Source organism: Bison bison, unplaced genomic scaffold, assembly GCF_000754665.1.
Source record: "Bison bison bison isolate TAMUID 2011002044 unplaced genomic scaffold, Bison_UMD1.0 scf7180017864466, whole genome shotgun sequence".
In the NCBI taxonomy this organism is placed as follows: Eukaryota; Metazoa; Chordata; class Mammalia; order Artiodactyla; family Bovidae; genus Bison; species Bison bison.
The window spans coordinates 9,377,717-9,402,396 of record NW_011495027.1 but is presented as its reverse complement, the minus strand read 5'-3'; the positions used below and the strand labels follow the sequence as shown (position 1 = coordinate 9,402,396).

Genomic DNA, 24,680 nt, shown 5'->3' with positions numbered 1-24,680 from the left:
ACAATGAGATATCACTTCACACTGGTCAGAATGGCCATCATCAAAAAGTCTACAAACAATAAATGCTGGAGAGGGTGTGAAGAAAAGGGAATGCTCCTGCACTGTTGGTGAGAATGTAAATTGATACAGCCACTATGGAAGACAGTATGCAGATTCCTTAAAACACTAGGAATAAAACCATCATATGACCCAGCAATCCCAGTCCTAGGCATATACCCTGAGGAAACCAAAATTGAAAAAGACACATGTATCCCATTGTTTAGTGCAGCACTATTTACAATAGCTAGAATGCAGAAGCAACCTAGATGTCCATCAACAGATGAATGGATAAAGCAGTTGTGGTACATATATACAATGGAATTATTACTCAGCCATAGAAAGGCACTCATTTGAGTCAGTTCTAAAGAGGTGAATGAACCTAGAACCTATTATACAGAGTGAAGTAAGTGAGAAAGAGAAATATAGTATTCTAATGCATAAATACAGAATCTAAAAAAATGGTACTGAAGAATTTATTTACAGGGCAACAAAGGATAAACAGACAGAAAATAGACTTATGGACATAGGGAGAGGGGAGGAGGGGGTGAGATGAATGGAAAGAGTAACATGGAAACTTACATTACCATATATAAAATAGATAGCCAAGGGGAAGTTGCTGTATGACTCAGGAAACTCAAACAAGGGCTCTGTATCAACCTAGAGGGGTGGGATGGGGAGGGAGATGGGAGGGAGGTTCAAAAGGGAGGGGATATATGTATACCTATGGCTGGTTCATGTTGAGTTTTGACAGAAAACAACAGAATTCTGTAAAGCAATTATTCTTTGATAAAAAATAAATTAAAAAAAAAACTCTTTAACACTATTATACTGTTTTCACAATAACAAAAAAAAATTTTAATCAAACACACAATCATGTGTGTCCCAGAAGAATTCTGAGGTATTAGGCAAACATAAAAAGTTATAAGTCTTAAGTTAGCAAAGACTACTAAATACAATTTTTCCCCCCACAAAGGTAATATTAAAATTATTTCAAATCATCTCGTAACTAGATAAGCAAAATGCAACCTATTGGGGAAAAAAAAAAGGCAACACTAGATTTCATTAATAATACTATCTCAAAAAGGGAATGTCACACTGCTAGAACCACTTACATAATTTAGTTAAAAGCAGAAGAGCTCAAATTTAGTCACAAGTAGACAAAAACCATACAATGAAATTTATGGCAACCAGTTTAACTGGATTCTGTATTTCTGGTGCAACATACCTGTAGTTTGATTGGGGCACTTCGTCAAGACCTCTGGTGCTCTGAATCCTGGTGTACCTGCCCTGGGTGCAACCTGTTGCCGCCTTATGATGATGAAATCAGTTTAATTATTTAAAGCCAAAAAAATAACACTCATCAGTTTAGTTCACAGTAAATTCTACTTTGACATCTACATAAATAAAAGTTATTACAAAGCAAATGATAACCCAGTGGGATGAAAATCCTGGATTTTGCTTCTATAGGCCTCCCCTCACACACCAGTTCCCAGGCCTTATTTCAGAAGGCTTCACGGTACTTTCACACATTAAAAAGAGGTAGTGTAGGGTAAGAGTCATAATGGAAAAATAGACTAAAACAGGAACTCTGGGATATAAAAATTTATATCTGTTTGGAGTGATTAATTATGGAGATACTTGTTCACTTACACACTTGAGTTAATCAGGAAAGGCTCATGAAAGCTTATGAAAGTCCTGAAGGGAAGAAAGGAATTCATGTGTGGCAAAAGAGTTGGGAGGTGGGAGTGAGAGAAGAGTTCAAGTATTTGGTTCAGGTTACTCTACACAGGCAGGAATAAAGAAAAGAAGATAAGCTTAAATCACCAAGTAAAGCATGCAATTTTGAAGTTTCAAAAGAGCTATCCCTACCGCTACAAAACCGTTTCATGTAAAAGCAAATGTGCTTCCCAAAGAGCATGTGTATGTAAAGGGACAAGCATGACAACAGCTGTCATCTACTCTTCAAGGTACTTATCTGTATCAGTGCCTGTGCCGTTCATAGGACCGCCTTTTTTCTTTTCACTCACTTATATCAATTGTCCACCAAAATCAATGTAATTTCTCATCTTGTCTGGCACCATACTGGTGGTTTTACAGCACCATCAAAACACATTACCTTGAAAGGCAAATACTGCAAACTTTATCTGTTGCGTAACAGTCACAGGTCAGGGTAGCTGGGCAAGAACTGGCAGTTTTCCTCATCACACCACTATTCATAACTTTGGTAGAAATGGTCTTCTTTTTTGTTCCTAATTTTCTAGACAGTAAATCCACAGTCTTTGACTGCTTCATAAGCTGTAAAAGAAAAGTCATAGCCTCTATTTTCATGACATTTAACACGATGCTAGTATATGCTAGTAACAGTAAAAGCAATAGGGGAAGTATAACTTTCAAAACTGCTGAACAGGCTGTTGGAATGTAAACAAACACTTGCCTATCAAAACATTTAAGCTCTTTTTAGGTTTCTGTGTTGGGTAAACATAAAAATTTACTAACCAGTCCTAGTTTGGTGAATATCTGAATTGCACTTTATTAGAACTTTCTCTGAAATGTTACAAAAGTATATAAAAGTTATGTTCTAGTGTCTAACTCCATTTCAGAACTGTAAACTGCACAATTACATCAGCCAAAATCAGTTTTAATTTGTTGCTCATGCTATCTAGCTGCTATAGGATATCATAAGTCCATTTAAAACCATTTAACATTGATGACAGTTTTTTGAACTTTACAAACATCTTTATGCCATCAACTGTGCATCAGAAATGTGTTAGTTGTTGGGAGCTCACAACTCCAACCATTCAGACAAGGTCTAAATGTTCCCTTAGAGAAAGAGGAACAATAGGCAGCTAATCAAAAATGACGAAATATTCCACTAGAAAAGTTCATACCTGGAGAAAATCAAAGCACTGACTAGATAGATGCTCAAAGCAGTAACACCTTCTGCTAAAGAAAAAAACCTTAATAACTTACTGATAATAAAACCTAATCTAGCCATTCCCTAAATTCTCTCCAGTGTGACACTGACTGATGATTGAACTATTAAGCTACATTACTTACTTTCACTGCAGGACTCTCATGTGAAATGGAGCTGTGTATATTGAAATTTCTTTCTCCAAAAACAGAGCGCTGGACAGAAAGGCCTACAGATCCCTCCTACAATACCAACAAAAACAAGGAAAAGAAGGATTATATCTGTAACACTTTCTGCCAGCTGTACTCTGCCATAGTTTTGAGAGAGTTAAGCGACATAAAACAAAAGCAGCTGCATCCAAGTCATCCTCAGGCACCAAAACACTTCTGTGAAAGGAGAAAATAGTCTAGACAGAGTTCTTAGCCACCATACAGTGTTATCACAGTCCACAAATATACATAACTGAAAAATTATAAAACCACCTGCATGGATGTTACATGTTGCTGTGCAGCTAAAATGGAGATAGACACTTCGGAATTTTTTCCCTCTACAATGTTTTTCTTTTAAAAAGGATAATATAAACTTTACACATGCAGGGGTAAATTTATTATTTTCCATTTTTGTTATATAATACAATTGTAGTGACAAAGACATTATAAACCTACGAAGCAAAATTTTCAGTTTCAAATCATAAAACAATCCATTATAAATCTCAGTGAAATCTAACAAACTGAATCTATAACATATATATATATATATATGTATTTTTTAGTTGCAAGTATCCTCCTAGAATTAGAACTCCCTCTGTTGGACAGAGTACATTTCTAAAACTGTACTGGTACTTAAGAAATCAAAGAGGTAGAACCTTTCCATCTTTTCCATGTTTAGTCTGAGTTTGTGTGTTTGTGTAGGGCCTTTTAACAGAAGTTTTTGGGGTAGATTGCTGATCCAGCTCTTTAGGTGCTGCTGGGCCACTCAATGAAATCTTGTTGCCGGTGATTACATAGGATTTATTTTGTGAACAGCTTTCCTGGTGAGCTTCAGACTGGACAAATTTGAGCAGCTCTATTTTAGTATCATGGGTTCCTTGGGCCAAACCAAAGTCTACCAAGGCATACCTATGAAACAAAAATAAGCATTTTTATTTCTCTGTAACATTGAAAGCTTAGTAACATCCACATTCACACAGAAACTGTAAATCTTTTGGTGATAAATTAAGGATTTAAAATATTCTTGAAGAAAGAAAAGTTAAGTTTTACAGACAAGGTAAAACTTGTCTTAGACAATTAAATAGCTAACTACTGAATTAAGGAAAGATGTCTCCCCCACACAGAAAACATCTTTTCTCCCCTTCTTCCAATGGCTTGTGCAGACAAGGAAAGCAGATATAAACACGACCCTTTGTTCTCTGATGGTGGCAGAGATGGCATCATAGCAGATAATCTTTAATTAAACAAGTTTAAAATAAAAATAAATTAAAAATCATGGTTTAAATTTACAAGTCAGGAGTACAGAAGCCCAAGAAAAGAGGTTATGGTTCTATTTTCCTTACTATACTCAATATGATCCACTGTATAAACAGCAGTTTTTAAGTTGTCAGCTTACAATGCCTCTATGTATATCATCACCAGAAAAAAATAAAAAATGCAAAACTTTTAGTGTTGAAATAGGAAATTGGCTATCATGTGGTCCAATCCCCTCATTCACTAAAATGAAGCCCAGAGAAATGTATAAGGTTTAAAAAAAAAACTAGAACCTCTCTAAGTCTCTTAGCTATTTCCACTGAGCCATGGCACATCTAATGATGTATACTGTCTTACTAATACAATTTTATCTTCTCCTTGAGGGTATTTTCCTTCCCGAACCACAATGAAAATCTAAAACAGAAAAATCTGGGCATGGTTGTTGTGGTATGTTTTAAGTCAAAGAGATGGACCCCACAGCACAAATTCATTCAAGTATAAATATTTTCTGGTAACTTTCCATACTTACTTTTTCAAGCGCCTATTATATAAAAAATTGCTGGGCTTAACATCACGGTGAACAATACCAAACTGATGAATGCGTTTCAAAGCTTTGAACAGATTAAACATATATTCCCGTACTTCTTGAAAAGAAAGAGAATTCAAAATGTCCTAAAATAAAGTTATGAATAAGGTTATAAGATTGCTTTCAATGAAATATTTAGCCGATAAAAATTCAAGAAATATTAAAACCTACCAAAAAGGACTCATGCTCCAGATATGGCATAGCAATAACCACATGATCATTTTTCCTAAAGCAGTATTTAACTCCCATGACATTGTCTTGCCCCCTAGTGGAAAAATGAACAATGAACTTTGGAGGAAAGGTCAAATGAACTGAAACTTTATGAAGTTTTTTAAAGAAATGCAAGTTTAGCAATACATAAATAACACCAGGAAACTAACTTAAAGCCATCACCATATAGGATAGTCTACTCACTTGAGGTTTTTTTTTTTTTAAACAAAAACAGCATCAGTTATAAGGTTATAATTCAAAAACAAAGGTAATTATAGCTTTAAATGGGGAAGTGACAGAATGAGAAGGAAAAGATGACTAATAAAAATGAATTAACAAGACTTAGAGATAGGATGGTAACAGTAATGAATAAATCAATTAAAAATAGCTAATAATTGTTGAACATTCACTACATGCCAAGCTCTGATTTAATCAATCAATCATACTGATCAACAATTCAAATAACCTTCACAACAACCCTATAAGGATGGTACTATTATTCCCCCCTTCCTCCTTTTTTTTAACAGATAAGGACACTGAGGACCAGAGAGGCTAAGGAATTTCCCCAAGGTAACTAAACTAGCAGGTCACGAAGCCAGGATTTGAACTCAGGCAGTACGCTCCAGATCTAGACTTAACCACCACACAACTTCATAGAAAAATGAGGAAAACAGGGTAAACCGATTTCCATGGTTTTGAGTCTGAGTAAAACAACATAGATACCAACAAAGCATGTAGAGAAAATAGGGGGAAAAAAGCATTAAAACTAAAACCTCATCAATTTGATAAAGATATTTAGATACAAGACTACATCTTAAGTGAGAAGTCAAGTGTAAGTCAGTGACTGTATTACAGATAAGTGATACCTAAAGTTGTGAAATTATTAAAGAGAAAACTGAGCCTTGGAAAAATCTCAAGTTGGAGGGCAAAATAAGGAAGAAGGGGCAGAAAGCCCAGACAGGAATGTCCACAAGTAAGGAGTTTTGAAGGAAGGGGTGATCAGTAAAGAGGTCAACGAAAATAAGGACTGAGGAAAGGCTTTCATCCTGGCAAAGGGGAATTAACTGCAAAGTAGAATTAACTAATTTTCAGAAAGTAACTTAAATGGAAAAGGCCAACCAGGATTTAAGGAGGAAAAACAGAATACAATGGAATCAGAACATAAAGACAGTTTTTCTGAAGTAACTATCAAATAAAAAAATAAAAACCAGTATGGGAGCTAGAAAGGAAACAAGATCAGGTAGACTTCTTTAGCATGTACATTGCTGAAGAACTAGGAAAGAAAAAGTTGGAGAAGGAGTTGTTTACAGTATAGAAAAAGGAATAATCTTATTCAGGGTACTAGAAGGTAAGTGCCTTACAGTAGCCACTTTATTTTCCTGTCTTCTATAATAAACAGACAGCATGTTCATTCATTCAACAGATACTTAGTGCGCCCTGTTAATCAATAGACACTATGTTAGACATTTAAGGATGCGATGGTGAATTAAAATTAACATGATTTCTGCCCTCATGAACTTTACTATCTAGTGGAAAATATGGATAATAAACATGGTAACAAATAATGACAAAATATAAGGGTTTTAAAAGAGATCAAACGGTGCTATGACAATGAAAAAAAAAGGATCTCATTTAAATCAAAGATCGCTTTGAAGTGATACTGTTGTTGCTCAGGGCAGAAAGATAAGGAGTCAGCATGCAAAGACTGGCAGGGGTCTTCCTGGTTAGGGAAGCAGTATGGGGAGTAACCCTGAAGTGAGAAAGCTCCTGACTCAAATTTGAGGAGCTAGAGAAACTAGGGCACAGTGAAGAAAGTAGAAAGACTGACATGAGATAAAGTTGGATATTTTCCAAAGAACATTGAGAAAACATTGAACAATTAGTGGAACTAACAGTATCCAATCTGAATTACATACATACGTATTTTTATATTTTAAGGATCAGTCTGGCTGTACTTTGACTATGGGTTTAAGAGAGGAAGAGAAGAAGCAGTCTATGTAGTAACAGAGGCTTGGACTAAGACAGCAGTTGAGAAGATAAACAGATATGGATGAGATTTTAGATGTATTTGGGAGGCAAAACTGCCAGGACATGATGATGGATGTGGACTAGGAGAGATATGGAAAAACTGTGTGATGATTTCTGGCTTCGGTATCTAGGTAGACTATGCTGCCATTTGCTGAGATGGATAGATGAAAACAGACTGTGGCAATAGGTAATTCTGGGGGCCAATGAGGGTGGATTAAAATTTACTTTCTGGTGTACTAGGTTTGAGATGTTTATTAGGTACCCAAATGGAAATGTCAAATAGGCAGGTGGATATACATATATATAGATATATAAATCTGAGTTTTATATATATATAAATTTTTATATATAAACACGAGTTTATACATAAATATGAGTTCTGAGGTTATATACACTTGTGGGAATCACTACTATGTATTTAAACCCGTGTGGAATACATGACACCACTTAAGAAAGCCTAGAGAAAGCAAGCCCAGGATCAAGTACGGAAGAACTCCAACATTTAGGGGTCAGGTAGAAGAGGAAGAACTGACAAAGATACCGAAATGAAGGCCAAATAAAGCAGGGAGAAATCAAGGAACAGATAGCAGTAGAGAAGTCTAAAGACAACGGTTCAAATCAATTACGCTAAACACTGCCAGGCGTTCATGTGAACAGAAAAAGGAACTGGCAAAATGAAGTCAGGCAGAGAGAGACCAACATGCTAGTAGATTCTGTTGTTCAAAATAAAGAGATGAAGCTGTTAATATCTAGGGAGATGTGAAATATGAGTTCCCCACATTTTAGACCATGGAAGACAAGGTCTACGATTTGGTAGGAAGATTAGAAGAAGTGGTAAGAGAACAGAAGTCAAGCTGAGCCTCAAGGGAAATCCACCCTAAAAATTAATATAAACTTCACTAACCATTCCAAGATTAGAGGAAAAGTGCCAGCAAACTGTAAACACCCGAATGAAGAATATGTTTAATTCACAGACAATCTCATTATCCCTATGAGGTATCTATTAATATCTAAAAATCTTAAAAATCATATACAGCAGTTACCTACCCAGCCACAGTTAAGCACTGAAGTTCAGCTGCAATTCTTATGGGGTGACTTGTTGGAATTAAGTGTTTTAGAGCAATTTTCTCTTCAGGTCCAACTTGTAACTGTGCTGTAGCCAAATAAACAGAGCTGAAAGTGCCTGTAAAACAATTTATTAGAATCTTTTAATATTTGGCTTTTAAAAATGTTTATGAGACAAAGCTAAAATAATTCTTAAAAACGGTTTGGAAACTAAAATTATCATAATTTATCATGAATATTCTAATGATACTGAACACAAAAAGCAAATACATTTGTATTAATAAATGGAACTTATTTTCAACTTTTAATACATTCTTAACTGGTGTCACTTTTTTAGGTGGTATATTAGTTCAGTAAAGCTATACAGTAAATCTGTTTGATTGGATCAGCATAAAATATTGGTATTTCCATGGTATGACCCATTCCAGTATCTCTTTCCACAATATTACCATTTGAAATTACTATCTGGAGACTTGGATTCAGGTCTGTTAGAAGCAAAAGTTACAATAATCTTAGAGGAAAACCTATAACATTTTTCATTTTAAAAAGTTTTTTTTAAATTTTAAAATTTACCATGACACTGTTAAACAGAAAAAAAATAAAAGATTGGGTGGTCAATTAAATTTGAGAAACACTGAGTTAAAATAAATTGATAGATTTCTCATTACAAAATTTTCTAGACCTTTAATATATTGAAGTACATCATAAATAACCAAAAAGGCACTATACATGCTGTAATTTTCAAACTTATTAGCCTCAGATCACACTCCATCCCTCTGCCTCCCAAGAATAGTTAGCTATTTGTTAGGAGGACACCAGAAGGGCTTCCCTGGTGGCTCAGTGGTAAAGAACCCTGCCAATGCAGGAGACATGGGTTCAGTCTGCGGGTTGGGAAGATTCTCCTGGAGAAGGAAATGACAATCCACTCCAGTACTCCTGCCTGGGAAATCCCACAGACAGAGAAGCCTGGCGGGCTACAGTCTATGAGGTCCCAAAGAGTCGGACATGAATTAGCAACTAAACTGTAACAACAAAGAGGACAGCAGAGTTTTTCAGAACAAAGATTTTGAATACTAAGTCAGTGCTGGAAAAAAGGTAAGAAAATTGACTTAAGTGTCAAAAACAGGTAAGAAAAAAGATGTAAAGATTTGATTCTTATATCCCAAATCATCTCATCTTCTAATTTCTCTGCACTCACTGATTCAGCTTTTTCTCAACTGACACTTAACTGTAAAAACAAACAATGAAAAAATAGTTGTTTTTTTTTCTTTTTTAGTAAGTTTTTATTTTCTATCTCTCAATATAGTCACCAAAAAGTTCTGTTATCTTTTATCTTCTCATTCCCTTCACATTTGTCTGCTAAATTTGCCATTCATTCAGTCAATATGATTGTGTCTCTGAATGGTATTTATGTATAACACTGACCATCCTATAAATATTCTACCAGTTTATTTTCATCAATTTGCCATCTTAGGTTTCATATATGTTTAATTCTACCTAACTGCAATGGAAAAAGAGAAAAAAAGATTTGGCTTTCCCTGATCAAATCCCCCCACTTAAATATTAAACTTTTTATTTTTTATAGATAATTATCATTAGTAGTTATTTATATATTGATATCAATACTTTTAATAGTATAAAATTATAAAGTTTCAAATAGGACTGTTCATTTTATTGTAAGTATTTATTCTTCCTTTATTTCCAAGGAAAAGAGAAAAGTTATGCCAATTAGTAATATAACCATGGTCCTTGTATTTTAAAAGGGATATTTTTCCAATAAGAAATAATAATGAAAACCAAGATCATACAAAGGAAAACAGGAGGGGAAAAGAGCTTATAAAGATAATGAAGTATATACCCAAATTACCTTCTCCAATTTTGTCCTTAATCTTAAACAGATTACCAAGCTGTGGTACAGCTTCATAAAGCTTTTCAATATCTTTTTTAACACCTGTCAAGGCAAAAAAGAATTCAGTTACAATTAATGAGTATATTTTATATTTTCTTAGGTTAAAATGTCTCAAAATAATTTCTAAAACATAAGTAATATGTTACATTACATTAATTACAAACAAAAATAGCTAAAATAAACCTTAAAATTATAAGACTAAAACCCCATCAAATTGCTAACTCACACACCTCTTGAAGGAACAGACAAAACTGAAAAGTAACACTCACACCCAATTGCTGCTACTCTAAAATTACACTCCGACAGACACACTGTCACTGCATAGAGTACAACACAACAAAGAAGCTAAGTTTAAAAAATAACTAAACAATCTGAGCTGCGATCACTAGATGGCATGACAACGACACAACGCAATTTTCTTGAAAACTATATTTCCTCTTCCAAAGATGCAAAATCTTACAGGTTTGGAAAAGTTTTATATATTGAATAATCACAGTATACCCTAGAAAGAAGCTCTACTTAAAAAGTATCAGAATGTTAAGAAAATATTCTTTAAAAATTGTCCCAATTACCAGTAGTATCCTATATCCTGAAAGCAGATAAATCATTACTTTTAAATAAATATAAGGTCTTTGTAAAAGCCTGCATGGTTAAAATACAGGAAGGAAATAATTCAAAATGTGATAAACTACTGGATACAAAGGAGATTTACATACTTAAGAGTCCACAGATTTTATTACAGTATCTAGGCCAAGCATTAGCCACTTTTAAAGTTATTAACAACACTCTGCATCTGCAACAGTTTAAGATATTTTCAAAGTACATACACATGTATTATCTTTTCAGACACAGCATTTTTTCAGATCTACATAACAGCACTGTGATATTGGGAGAACAGACATAATGATCCTGGTCTTTCAGGTAAGGAAACCATATTCAGGGAAGTTAAGTCACTTGCCCAATTTCACAGAGGTATTGCTGACAAGTCTATCGACGCACTCATTTAACACTGTGTTTTAAAAAATACCCAGCAATTGGTGTATTAAAAAACAAATGAACAAAGTTTGTGAAGCTCCTGTTTTCTAGGAGCTTAGTCTAGTGGAAAAGAAAGAGGTTAAAAGCTCATTTTTAATACAAGATTTTAATTGTAATATTAGAAGAGTTGCAGAGTCTGACACGACTGAGCCATTAAGCACACACATACTCATATATATTACTAGGTAGAAGGGGAGGGGAATGAACATCTCTGAAGGTGCCTGGAAGCTTCAAGTGACAGTTAACCTGTGTTTTGAAGCATTTACCAAGTAGAGAACTGTACAAGAAGGCATTTTAGGAAGGAACTACTATGCATGCAAAGACAAGCAAAGGGAAAAAGGCAAGGATTACTATGGAGGGAGGGGAGAGTAGGAGAGAAGATAAAAACTGAGTGTGTTCGAAAAAATTCAAAAGGAAAGGCAGGATGCAAATAAAAGCCATGTAAAGTTATTAAGCAGGAAGATGACAAGTGGAAGATAAATTTGAGGGGAAGAATACTAAGAGGTGAAAATTATATAAGAGGCCAAGAAGACCTAATCCAGAAGTCTTTCTACTCTATCATTCCATCTAAGTAACATAAAGAACTTACTTAAATTATTTAAATTACCCTCACAAAGAGTCAGACACAACTTGGTGACTAGACAACTAAAACACCTTCCCACCTACTGTGCAGGTGAACTGGAACAGCTTCATGGATTTCAATTACAAGAGGCAATATAACAGTAATTATGTGAACCAGTTTTAGAGATGAGAGGTCTAAATCAAAATTCTGGCTCCAGCTGGTATGACCTTTCTAAAGCACACAGCTTATATCTGTAAGCCTTAGTTTCTCCATCTGTAGAATATGGGGTAATAGTAGTACCCATGCTGCTAAAATACTATGAGGATTAAAAAACAATATACAAAACACAAGCGCAGCTTTTAACACAATATCTGACACATGGTAAATATTAAATAAATTATACTGGTGATTCTTATTGTTGCGGTTATGATTACTAACATTTCTTTAGGGCTTTTGCTCTTTCTGTTCCCCTTGCTTGAAATCCTCTTCCCTTATAACTTTACATTGGCTAGATCAATCCTCAGTTTCCTCTGACATCCTACTTAAATTAGCACTCCTCCCATTATCCACTTTACCCTGTTAATTGTCTTCTGGAGTTCTTATCTGCTACAGAATTACGCTGTTTATTTAATTGTTTGTTGTCTGCCTCCTCCCACTAGAATATAAGCTCCATCAGTACAGGCTCCCTGTCTGTGTAATTCACAAAGCACTCAGCTCTTAGAACACTGTCTGGCACATTCGTTGAATGAATGAATTTTTACTATCATTATGGTCACTCAGACAGCTGCAGAAAAAAAAAAAAAAAAGCAAAAGTTTATAAGTTACAACAGAGTGAAGCCAAAGACAACAGAAATCCCTTCACTATTAGCTACCACACTCCTTCACTCTGGAAACCAAAACCAAGGCCTGTGGGGAAGGCTGGCTTTCTAGCAGTCATTGTTGCCACAGTCAATTATAATCATGTCTAATGAGTGTCAAGTCCAACCAACTTCAAGTTCCAGTGTCACAGAAAAGGCATCACAAAAGGACACTAAAATATGTTCAATTTGCTATAACATTTCTTTGATTCTAAGACATGATTTTAACAACTCTCAAATTGGGATGCAACTTACAACTGTGGTTGGTCAGCATCAAAACTTACAGAACAGGTGTCAATAACCTGGAGAAAATGTTAAAAATCAGAGGAACATTCACATTTAACTCTTAAGACCCAAATGACTGTAGGGAGGAATTGTAGAGGTTATGAAGAACAAATCAAACACAGGCCAGCTCCACATAACTGAGCTCTTAAGAACCCATTAACAATGGCTTTTTTTTTTAACGAATTCTTCAAAGAAATTCTGCATCGCTACTATATGAGAACAATACTAGGATGGAAAAAATAGGGTATCAATGACTCTGAATACAAAAGTTATTCAGAAGAGATAGATCCAAAATGTTTATTTTCCTTTTCATGTATGTACTGGAGATATATAATTATTTGTCTAGTTAGAGCTAAAAGAACTCTTCCAGTAGGTATATTAAAAAAATTCTAATGATAAGGAAAAGCCTTGTGTCACAGTATAACTGGCAGCATTTCTGAGCAGTACATAAAATAATGGTATATCTTAACAATCAACAGTGTTTAGGTATGATGAAATATTTTAACAACCTTTTGTGGTCTTTTTATTACTAAATGTATTAAAGTGTTTGTGTGTATGCTTTGCTGTATGTACATGATTAATAACATAAATAGCTTTGTAGTAGGATGATACAGTTTCATATGGCTATTTAACTAATCAAAATTAAATAAATTTAAATTAAAAATTAACTTCCTCAGTCACACTAGCCACATACGACAACATACAAACATCTCTGTTATTGCAGAAAGTTCTACTGGACAGTGCTGATATAGATACTCTGAAATCTAAAAAGTCTAGAGTCAACTCCTATCATTAAACCACATTAGTGCTCAGGTTTTTAACCTGTAAAACAACGGAGTTGAATTAGATGAATTTCACCCTCCAATTGTAACATTCTATGGCTTTCCTATGAGTTCCATGTTCAGAATCTCCCTTTGCATAAACATGAGCTGGCAGTTAGTAGTAGAGACGCTGGTTAGCTGTTAGAAATAACTAGAAAGAAAATATAAGTAGTAAGAAAATACTGTAATGCACAAGCCATGTGAATGACTATGCAAGCTCAATGTGCTTCCATACCACCAGCACTTACTATGCAGTTACCCATCTGTACAAAATTCAAATTATGATTATATGAAGGTTTCCTGCTTGCAGAACAACTTTGATGTTTCTGAATGGAAAAACTTCCTGACAATCAAAGTGAATGAAAAATCCCCAGTGTGGAAAAACCCTCAGATTCTGAAGTGGAAGATGAGAGTTGATCTTGGAAGACAGTTTTCATGTCAAAAGCTAGAAACTACTACTAAAGGCAGAGACCAATGAATATCAGAAACCAATGAAAATACACTTTGAGGATTGGGGAAAGACCCTGAAAAGTCCACAAACTAAAATATTATTTAAATTATTAAATATTATTTAAATGAAGATCTAGGCTTCTGTTTTGAAATTTTAAGTGAATTTTTTCCTGTTTCGTAATATATCTAAATTGTTCATAGCAACAACCTCCTTAACTGTACTCCCTGCTTTCATCCTCAAGGACCTATAATCTATTTGTAACATAGTAGCCAGAGTTACCATAAGTCACCATATCACTATTTTGCCCAAACCCACTAATAGTTTCACATCTTGTTTCACATAAAAGCCAAAGAACTACCTCCTTTCCCTCCTCTCTTTGACTTCACTCTCATCACTCATCTCCTTGCAGTCACATGACCTCCTAGCTATTTCTAAATGCGAGCACACTCCCAGCTGAGGGCCTTCACACTTGCTGATTGCTCTGCCTGGAATGCTCCTCCCCAGATATATGCATAGCTCCTTCTTCACTACCTTCAAGTCCTAGTTCAAGTGTTACCATACTAGAGCTTCCCTGGTAGCTCAGTGGTAAAGAATCTGCCTACGAATGCAGAAGACAGGGGTTTAGTCTGGGAAGACCCCACATGCCACGGAGCAACTAAGCCCGTGCGCCATAACTGTGTTCTAGGGCCTGGGAGCAGCAACTACTGAAGCCCAAGCAACCTAGAGCCTGTGCTCTGCAACGAGTGAAGCCATTGCAGTGGGAAGCTGGCACACTGCAGTGAAAGGTAGCCCTGGCTCACTGCAACTAGAGAGAAGCCTGCGCAGCAACAAAGACCCAGCACAGCCAAAAACAAATACACATTAGTTTTTTAAAAATGTTACCACACTGAAGCCTTCTCTGACCGGTTACTAAAATCACAATCTCCTCCCCAATACCTATCTCCCCTACCCCGCTACATTTTTTTTCACTGCACTAATCACTTTTGAATATAGTATTTATCTATTTTCTGTCTCTATCCACTAGATTGAGGGCACTGATTTTTTTTTTTTTTGTCTGTTTTATGAACTGATTTATTACTAGCACCTAGCAAGGTGTTATGTTAAATGTAACAGAGGTTTAAGAAATATATATCATATAAATGAAATGCTTTCAATTACTTACTATGGAGTAACACTGATACTCTAGGAGTATAAGTCTTGCTTATTCTGGGGCTTCATGTACTGCCTAAAATTATGCTTCCTGTAACTTGTTTTATACATAATTAAATGGCACCCCACTCCAATACTCTTGCCTTGAAAATCCCATGGATGGAGGAGCCTGGTAGGCTGCAGTCCATGGGGTCGCTAAGAGTCGGATACGACTGAGCGACTTCCCTTTCACTTTTCACTTCCATGCGTTGGAGAAGGAAATGGCAACCCACTCCAGTGTTCTTGCCTGGAGAATCCCAGGGACGGGGGAGCCTGGTGGGCTGCCATCTATGGGGTCGCACAGAGTCGGACATGACTGAAGTGACTTAGTAGCAGCAGCAAATGTAAATTAAGATTACATAATTTAGGGAGATCACCCAAACTGGACACTCTTGAGAGTGAAAGGGGGCAGTAATAATTACACTGTGATAACAGGCATAAACTGAAACTGTTTCAGGCAAACCAGGATGTTACCTATAACCCACTTCAGAAGTGTGGGCTAAGAGCTATTCACATAACACACCAAAAGCAAGCCTTCCAATACAGTTCAACAGTATAGAGGAGACATTAGGAGCACATAGAGTTTCTTCTTTCGCTGAAAAGATCTTCATCACTTACTAAACTTGGCATAAGGTAGACACTCAAAAAAATAAAAATAAAAAGCTTGCTGAAAATATGAAAGAATAAACTTTTGCTAGTTTAAATAATATCTATTGTTTATTGTTATCATTTATAAATATATCTACTATTTATAGATAATATCTATTATAGAATAAACTCTGCCAGGTACTTCATTCATTGTAGCATTTTTTGTAACAGGAAAAATGGCAAACAATCTAAAGTTTCAGTAAGAAAAGGCAATTGAATAAATTATAGCATACCATGCAATGGAACATTAGGCAGTCTAAGCTACAGAATATTTAATTACACCAAGAAATGTTCAAGATACATATTGCTGCTGCTGCTGCTAAGTCGCTTCAGTTGTGTCCGACTCTGTGTGACCCCAGAGACGGCAGCCCACCAGGCTCCCCCATCCCTGGGATTCTCCAGGCAAGAACACTGGAGTGGGTTGCCATTTCCTTCTCCAATCAATTGCTAAGTTAAAAATGGAGATTAGAAATAAACTGGCTGTGATTCCAATTTTTTTTTTAAATCTATCTCTGTATGCACAGGAAGACTAAAGAAAGGTAACAAAATGTCAACAGTGGCAACATCTGGACAGTGCCATATTCTCTTTCTATATTTTCTTCTCTAAGCACGTACAATAATTAGAAAAGTTACTATATAAAAAGCTGACCAATATCCCAAAACAAAGGGTCATACTATGAACCCATTATACTAAGATTTTTACTTTATATCCTTGCATTAAAACATGCATTCAAATATTTTCAAGCACCTACTATGTGCTGAACAGAGTAAGGCCCTGGGAATAAAAGATATACAGAAATCCCACCATTCAAAAGTTATTCTATCAAGGCAAATCATACTAGATCATGAAACAGTTATGTGCCTGGACTTCATCAGCTTTATTCCTTATTCAAGTTATGTTTTTGATATAATGTTGGCTTTTTATTAAGGGTCAAATAAAAAATAACCATATGAATACAATTTAGCATGCTTTATAAATTATAAAAAGTACTGTTTATAATGTTCAATGTTCTGTGACATAAAAGCTACAAAACTTTGGAACTCTGGAATAAAATCCACCCCACTCTTTATTTCCTAGCAGATTTTCAGAAGAGTATTAGAATAGCAGCTTTTACCTGAACATTTGCTAGAGCCAAGTCAGATTCATTTATTCATATACTCTGCCTAATGCATAATGTATATCCGGAGCTATACAAGATACTGCCTTCAAGGAGCTTATAGTATTACTGAAGAGGTAAGACACACAGAGTGCTTAATAACACAAGAATAATAATATAATGACTGTTACTGTATGTGTCTGAGGACATAGGGAAAGCTGAACCTCGAAAAACAGGTAATTGCAAAAAAATGGATGGGAAGAGGGAGAGTATCCATGAAACTGGATGAAAATGGCATTTTAAGATTGTTCTAGTGGCAGTGTACAAAATGAACTGGAAGATGAAAAAGGAAGTGAAAGGTGGCAGCTTAAGTAAGAAACTTCACTGTAATTCAGGAGCAAAGTGTAAGGGAATGAAAGTGGGAATGGGAAGATAAAATTGGGGAACTGGATGAGGGCAGCAAATACAAAGCATAAATCAAAAATAACTTCCAAGTGTAAAGTTTTAAGTGTAGAAACTTTAACTGGAATACTAGTGGCTTTCATCAAATAGGGACATCAAAGGGTACTTTCATCAAATAGGGTACTTTAACATCAAAGATGAGTTAAGCTTTAGTGAGAAAGCAAAAACATGGGATGTCATATTTTTCCAGGGTTCAAGTTAAAGTTTGTTTTGTAGTGTTTGTGTGTATATAGGTATATCTCATGAACAAAAAGTCAAAATTAATATTTTTGAAAAAAGCACTAAATATGCTTAAGACAAAGATGGAACAAGAAGATTTAGCTACATTTTAAGGGGGAAAAAACCAACAGTTAATTGGAACTCCTATTTAATCAATATTTATTGAATGTCTACTATGCTGCAGACACAGTGCTACAGCAGGGATAAAGCTGCACATGATAGTGTACAAGATCAGGCACTGTTTGATACTCTTCTCATTTCAAGGTCTGGGTGAGAGTCAAACATTTCCTGATGTACACTGAGATACAATCCTTTAGTACTGCTACAGACACTTCATTTACTTTTGTCAGTGAATTCTACCTTTGAATACCTCAGTCAAAGTCCCTCCAATGTCCATTTCTAAATTCAAGCTTAACGCAATATGGTGAGTAGAAATAAGAACACAGGTCTAGAAGAGAAATTCTAGTTTGGCTATCAACAAACTGTGATCTTAGACAAGCACTAATATTTAGATTTTAGCAGCTTCACCTGTAAAACGACATGGCTGGACTACAATCCTTCTAAAATGCAATCCAATCCTAAATCTTACGTTTTACCGATTCGTAAAGTACTCCTATATAAACATACAACTCACTTTAAGATTCAGTGTTTTGGTTGTTTTTTTAATAATGGAAATTACAGAATTGTTTTCTACATGTCTTTGGAAATAAACACATACCTGGTGGTTTAAAATTCTGCTCTTGTTTTTTTAATGAGCCTTCCGCCTGAAACCGGCCACCAAGGGGAGAAAAAGCCATTGGCTCATCCATCTGAATCCCCAAAGCAGGCTCCATCACAAAGCAAGTGGGGTGCAAAATGCCAGTTACAGAGTCATGTCCACAGGGGAACCAAAGCAGCTGTGAAAATCAGAATACTGGAGAAGATGAGAAGTTTAAATCATTTAGTGAACTAAGCACTAAAAATGCTACTGTCCCCAAAGCAAACACTTAAAAACGCACCTTTGTCCAAATCCCCAAAGGAAGGAAAGCCGTGAACCATTTCTAAAGATTCCATGGGCCTCACTTTCACCTCCCAGACATACCGGCAGGGGCTGAAGGGGAAACTGCCTACCGGGGGAGTCTCCGGTAGCAGACGGCGGTGGGAACTGCAGAGGCAGCGAATCCGGTGGGGGAGGCCTTAGTGTGGAGAACGGTTTGACCTGGAGGAAGAGGGTTGGAGGAGAACTTTTGACTACTGAAAGGGAGCGCCGGGAGGTTTGTCCAAGGCCTCGTGCAACGTGGTGGAGAAATGATAACGTCACGTCTTAGGAGCGCCGGGCGGAAGAGAAGGGGGACATAAATGGGATCGCTCCTGGAGGCCGGCCCGCGAGCTCCGCGGGGAAAGACCTAGTCCCTCAGACCCGAGACCGAACTGGATGCTTAGTGCGCAGGCGCAGCACATTCCCGCCGCGGGTCAGTGGGACCCGCAAGGGTTTGGGGTGTTAGTGAGCTGCAACGAGAGGGAAATCACAATCTAGAATTCGTTCCTAATCCCTCACAATCCCGCACCATGGATCAAACCGTCGGAAACTCACGGTTTAAAGGAATACGACTTCTGGGACTTCCCAGATGCTTGGGTCGCCGCCTCCGAGTCGGCCAAACACGCCTGCGCAACACTTCCCGCCTCGCCGCTTCCAGTTGCACATGCGCACTGTAAAGCCGTCGGGGCTGTGGCATCTGCTTCTGGGAGATTGCGCGAGGGAGTTGGGTTTCTTCCCTAAGGCTCTGGCTGTCTGAAAGAACTGTTACAGATGTAAAGTCCGGGAATAATCCCTTAATAAAGAATAGAATGAAACTTAAGGTTAGGGCTTTAATAGATTTTCAGGAAAGGGGATAATTCAAAAGTCTCAGGTACTGTAGTCCTAACAGTACCTGACTACAGAGACGTTGGGCACTCTGGAAAAAAAGACAACTTTCTTGACTCCCAGATTCACTTCTCTTTGTTGAGTGCCTTAGTTATCCGTTAAAATAAACAAAAAAAGGCAACTGCCAATTGTTTAAGGCTGTATTCGAGGAAATGAACCTAGTGACAGTCAATCAGTCAGTATACATTTGAGTCCTTGGCTTTCCTGCCGGTTTCTTTAGGTTGGGCTTGCTGCTGCTGCTGCTGCTAAGTCGCTTCAGTCGTGTCCGACTCTGTGCGACCGCATAGACGGCAGAGGTGAATATATGATGGAAAAAACCTCCATCCCTTAATGAAGTCATATTCCAGTGAGGCAGTGGCAATAAACAAACAAATGCACAACATTATTTTAGATGTTGGCGAGGGCTCCAAAAAAAGGAAAAGTGGAAGGAAGTGATAATCACCAAGAGGGAGGCACCATGATGGGAACCAAATGGGAAAGAGACTACTTGGCAAAGGAGAGAGTAAGTGTTGAGATAGGAATGAGTTTGGTAAGTTAGAAGGGGGGAAATTTCGCAGAACATCAACATCAGACAAGGCCACTCTGACAGTGATGGATCAAGAGCAAGAAAAAGAAAAAGATCACTCTGTAATCATGTCTGAATATAGACTAAATATAACCATTGTCCAAGCCACAAAAAAGAGCAAACATTTCCTTGTCCTTGCTGATATGGGTGACTGCTGCTTCTTTGCTAATTATAATTTTAGCCTCTTACCAGTAGCTGATACTCAGTCACTCTGGATAGTACTAACTAAAATACACAATTATAGAATTACTTCTGCCTTCCTACAGCTTCCAATCCAGAGAAAAGTCCCTGTTCCTTGAGCCCTTCCCTGAATCACAATATTTCAGTTCAGTTCAGTTGCTCAGTCGTGTCCAGCTCCCTGCAACCCCATGGACTGAAGCATATCAGGCTTCCGTGTCCATCACCAACTCTCAGAGCTTTCTCAAACTCATGTCCATTGAGTCGGTGATGCCATGTCATACTCTGTTGTCCTCTTCTCCTCTGGCCTTCAATCTTTCCAGCATCAGGGTCTTTTCTAGTGAGTCAGTTCTTTGCATCGGGTGGCCAAAGTATTGGAGTTTCAGCTTCAGCATCAGTCTTTCCAATGAATATTCAGGACTGATATCCTTTAGGATGGACTGGTTGGATCTCCTTGCAGTCCAAGGGACTTTCAAGAGTCTTCTCCAATACCACAGTTCACACAAATCCAAATTTCTAACACCCTGTTACTGAGATGTCATATGATTCTCCATGGTGTACATTCTCATTGAAACAAATAATAAACCTAACTAATTCATTACAGTTGTGTTCCTAGTAATCTTTTGGTGGAGGACATTGATGATAAATCTAAGACACCTGTTAAGGTATCTAAGTGATAATGTCAAGTAAACAAATGAATATACTGATCTGGAATGGAGTCAAGGCTGGAGACATACATATGTCAGTTATGAGTTTATACATTAAACTTCAAATTTTGGGACTAGATGAGGTTATCCAAGCAGCTTATAGATAGAGAACTGGGCTATGGGAATCTCCAACATTTCAAAGTTGTGCAGCAGAGGAAGAAGAACCAGCAAGAGATTGAGAAGGAATAACCTGTGAGGTAAGAAAGTGATGTCATAGTAATCAAGGGGAGAAAGTTTTACAATTGAACAAGAGTGGTTAACTATAGCAAATGCTTCCCAAAAGTTAAGTAGCGAGGACACAGATGACACAGAAGTGACAATGAATTGGCAACATGGCCATCATTAGTTTCTGGCAAGAATAGTTTCAGAGGTATAGTGAGACAGAAAGACTGAAGTGTATGAAGAGCAAAAGATATACAAGTGGACAAGTCTTAAGGTTTTGTTTCTTTGGTTGGTTGGTTGGTTGGTTTTGTTTTTGTTTTTGGAGGGGAAGATGAAAGAAACAGGATGGTGGCTATAGTTGGTCAAATAGAGCAAGGGAAGTTTTTGGTTGTTATATTGGCTGGTAAGTGTTTATATTTTTTGTGGGAATGATGTAGTTTAAAAACATTTGATGTTCAAGGAAAAGAAAATACCTACAGGAATCAACAATCAAGTCTAAGATGACTGTTAACATATCTAAGTGATAATGTCATTATAGAGGAGGATGAAGGAATGGCCCCCAACCATAAGGAGAGGGGATGGACCTTTGAAAAGAACCAAGATTCGCATCCTTTTAATAGGAGGGAAAGATAGAAGATTTAATTCAGAAACAACGGTTTGTGTTTGGGTGGGAGAGTAAGATGGCTCTGACCTGATTACGTCAATTTTCTTAGTAAAATGTGAGATGAGGTCTTCATCAAGAAGGGGATATTAGAGGTTAGAAGAGAGAGAAAGTCAGAGGTATCTTCTGAGAGTGAGAAGGTGTACTGTGGAAAGATGATGATACTGCCAGCAGGGTTTTATATTTGTGCTATAAGTTTATTTTATTTTATTTTTATATTTGTGTCATAAGTTTAAAGTGAGTTCAGACAGCATAGTTCAGTTCAGTTCAGTCACTCAGTCGTGTCCGACTCTTTGTGACCCCATGAACCACAGCACTCCAGGCCTCTCTGTCCATCACCAACTCCCAGAGTCCACCCAAACCCATGTCCATTGAGTCAGTGATGCCATCCAACTATATCATCCTCTGTCTTCCCCTTTTGCTGCCCTCAATCTTTCCCAACATCAGGGTCTTTTCAAATGAATCAGCTCTTCACATCAGGTGGCCAAAGTATTGGAGTTTCAGCTTCAACATCAGTCCTTCCAATGAACACCCAGGACTGATCTTCAGGATGGACTGGTTAGATCTCCTTGCAGTCCAAGGGACTCTCAAGAGTCTTCTCCAACACCACAGTTCAAAAGCATCAGTTCTTCGACAGCATTTCTCATGATGTACTTTGCATATAAGTTAAATAATCAGCCTTGACATACTCCTTTTCCTTTTTGGAACCAGTCTGTTGTTCCATGTCCAGTTCTAACTGTTGCTTCATGATCTGCATTCCAGCTTTCTTTATAGTCCAACTCTCACATCCATACATGACTACTGGAAAAACCATAGCCTTGACTAGATGGACCTTTGCTGACAAAGTAACATCTCTGCTTTTTAATATGCTGTCTAGGTTGGTCATAACTTTTTTCCCAAGGAGTAAGTGTCTTTTAATTTCATGGCTGCAATCACCATTTGAAGTGATTTTGGAGCCCCCAAAAATAAAGTCAGTCACTGTTTTCACTGTTTCCCCATCTATTTGCCATGAAGTGATGGGACTGGATGCCATGATCTTAGTTTTCTGAATGTTGAGCGTTAAGTCAACTTTTTCACTCTCCTCTTTCACTTTCATCAAGAGGCTCTTTAGTTCCTCTTCACTTTCTCCCATAAGGGTAGTGTCATCTGCATATCTGAGGTTATTGCTATTTCCTCCAGCAATCTTGATTCCAGCTTGTGCTTCCTCCAGCCAAGCATTTCTCATGATGTACTCTGCATATAAGTTAAATAAGCAGGGTGACAATATACAGCCTTGACATACTCCTTTTCCTATTTGGAACCAGTCTGTTGTTCCATGTCCATTCTAACTGTTGCTTCCTGACCTGCATACAGGCTTCTCAAGAGGCAGGTCAGGTGGTCTGGTATTCCCATCTTTTTCAGAATATTCCACAGTTTATTGAGATCCACACAGTCAAAGGCTTTGGCATAGTCAATATAGCAGAAATAGATGTTTTTCTGAAACTCTCTTGCTTTTTTCGACAATCCAGCGGATGTTGGCAATTTGATCTCCGGTTCCTTTGCCTTTTCTAAAATCAGCTTAAACATCTGGAAGTCCATGGTTCATGTATTGCTGAAGCCTGGCTTGGAGAATTTGGAGCATTACTTTACTACAGCATAGCATTATGTTTATTTTCTCAAGTAAACTTCAGTCAAGAGAATGCAAATGTGGAAAAGTATAGTTGGATTTAAGTAAGGATGAGTATCACACAGAAAGGAGCAAGGTGTTTATGAGGAAATGATTGTAATGCTGCACAACTAAGTCTTTGGGAGGTGAAAGGGAAAGGTTTTAGGAAGATATCAGATTATGATAAATAGATTGATGGGCCAATCAGTCAACAGATAAATGAGAAGTGCTGGGAACAATGAACTGGAACTCTCTGTAGTGTAAGGGTTGGTATAATGGAGGTATAAGGTTGAGTTAGAAAGACAGAGATAGTATGTGGTGTGTGGAATGGTGAAAACTTGGATTTCAGACATAAGAGCATTCCAGAAGGTAATTAAATTTTCTAGAGGAAAAGTTGTGTTTTGGTGTGAAAAGACCAAATTATCCCCATTCCATACCCATGCTCAGGCTCAGTTATTTTCTCTAATCCAATTTCTCCTCCAATTTCATTACCTCCACCATAATTTGGCCCCAGGGAGGGAACACAGCCCCACCCATAAACAGAAAATTGGTTTGAAAGATTTACTGAGCCCTGCCCATCAGAACAAGATCCAGTTTCACCTCAGTCAGTCTCTCCCATTAGAAAGCACCATAAGCCTCTTATCCAAACAGAATGGATCTTTTGTTGGATAAGATCTTTTGGATCTTATCCAAAATGATCTCTGTTCTCTGTTCATTTCCAAGGCAAACCATTCAATATCACAGTAATCCCAAGTCTATGCCCTGAGCAGTAATGCTGAAGAAGCTGAAGTTGAATGGTTCTATGATCTATAAGACCTTTTAGAACTAACAGGCAAAGTCCTTTTCGTTATAAAAGACTAAGATGTCCTTTTCATTTATAGGGGACTGGAATGCAAAAGTAGGAAGTCAAGAAACACCTGGAGTAACAGGCAAATTTGGCCTTGGAATACAGAATGAAGCAGGGCAAAGACTAAAAGAGTTTTGCCAAGAAAATGCACTGGTCATAGCAAACACCCTCTTCCAA

General features: G+C 37.1%; 1 protein-coding gene across 5 annotated transcripts in view; it reads right to left on the bottom strand.

The window, feature by feature from the left end:
- Window positions 1–19,501, bottom strand: part of CDC7 (cell division cycle 7) — a 25,694-nt gene extending 6,193 nt beyond the window's left edge. Inside the window, exons 1-11 of one of the 5 annotated variants that reach the window (XM_010860421.1) lie at window positions 19,410–19,501; window positions 18,835–19,034; window positions 18,555–18,732; window positions 10,170–10,253; window positions 8,285–8,420; window positions 5,171–5,264; window positions 4,943–5,085; window positions 3,816–4,068; window positions 3,097–3,192; window positions 2,156–2,334; window positions 1,265–1,347 (exon numbers count right to left, since the gene is read on the bottom strand). In XM_010860421.1, coding sequence (XP_010858723.1) covers window positions 1,265–1,347; window positions 2,156–2,334; window positions 3,097–3,192; window positions 3,816–4,068; window positions 4,943–5,085; window positions 5,171–5,264; window positions 8,285–8,420; window positions 10,170–10,253; window positions 18,555–18,669 — 1,183 coding nt within the window. In that variant the 5' untranslated portion in view covers window positions 18,670–18,732; window positions 18,835–19,034; window positions 19,410–19,501. Of the gene's footprint in view, window positions 1–1,264; window positions 1,348–2,155; window positions 2,335–3,096; window positions 3,193–3,815; window positions 4,069–4,942; window positions 5,086–5,170; window positions 5,265–8,284; window positions 8,421–10,169; window positions 10,254–18,554; window positions 18,750–18,834; window positions 19,035–19,409 lie in introns of all 5 variants that reach the window. The other 4 variants (XM_010860420.1, XM_010860422.1, XM_010860423.1 and 1 more) reach the window with 4 other exon arrangements.
- Window positions 19,502–24,680: the final 5,179 nt, after the last annotated feature.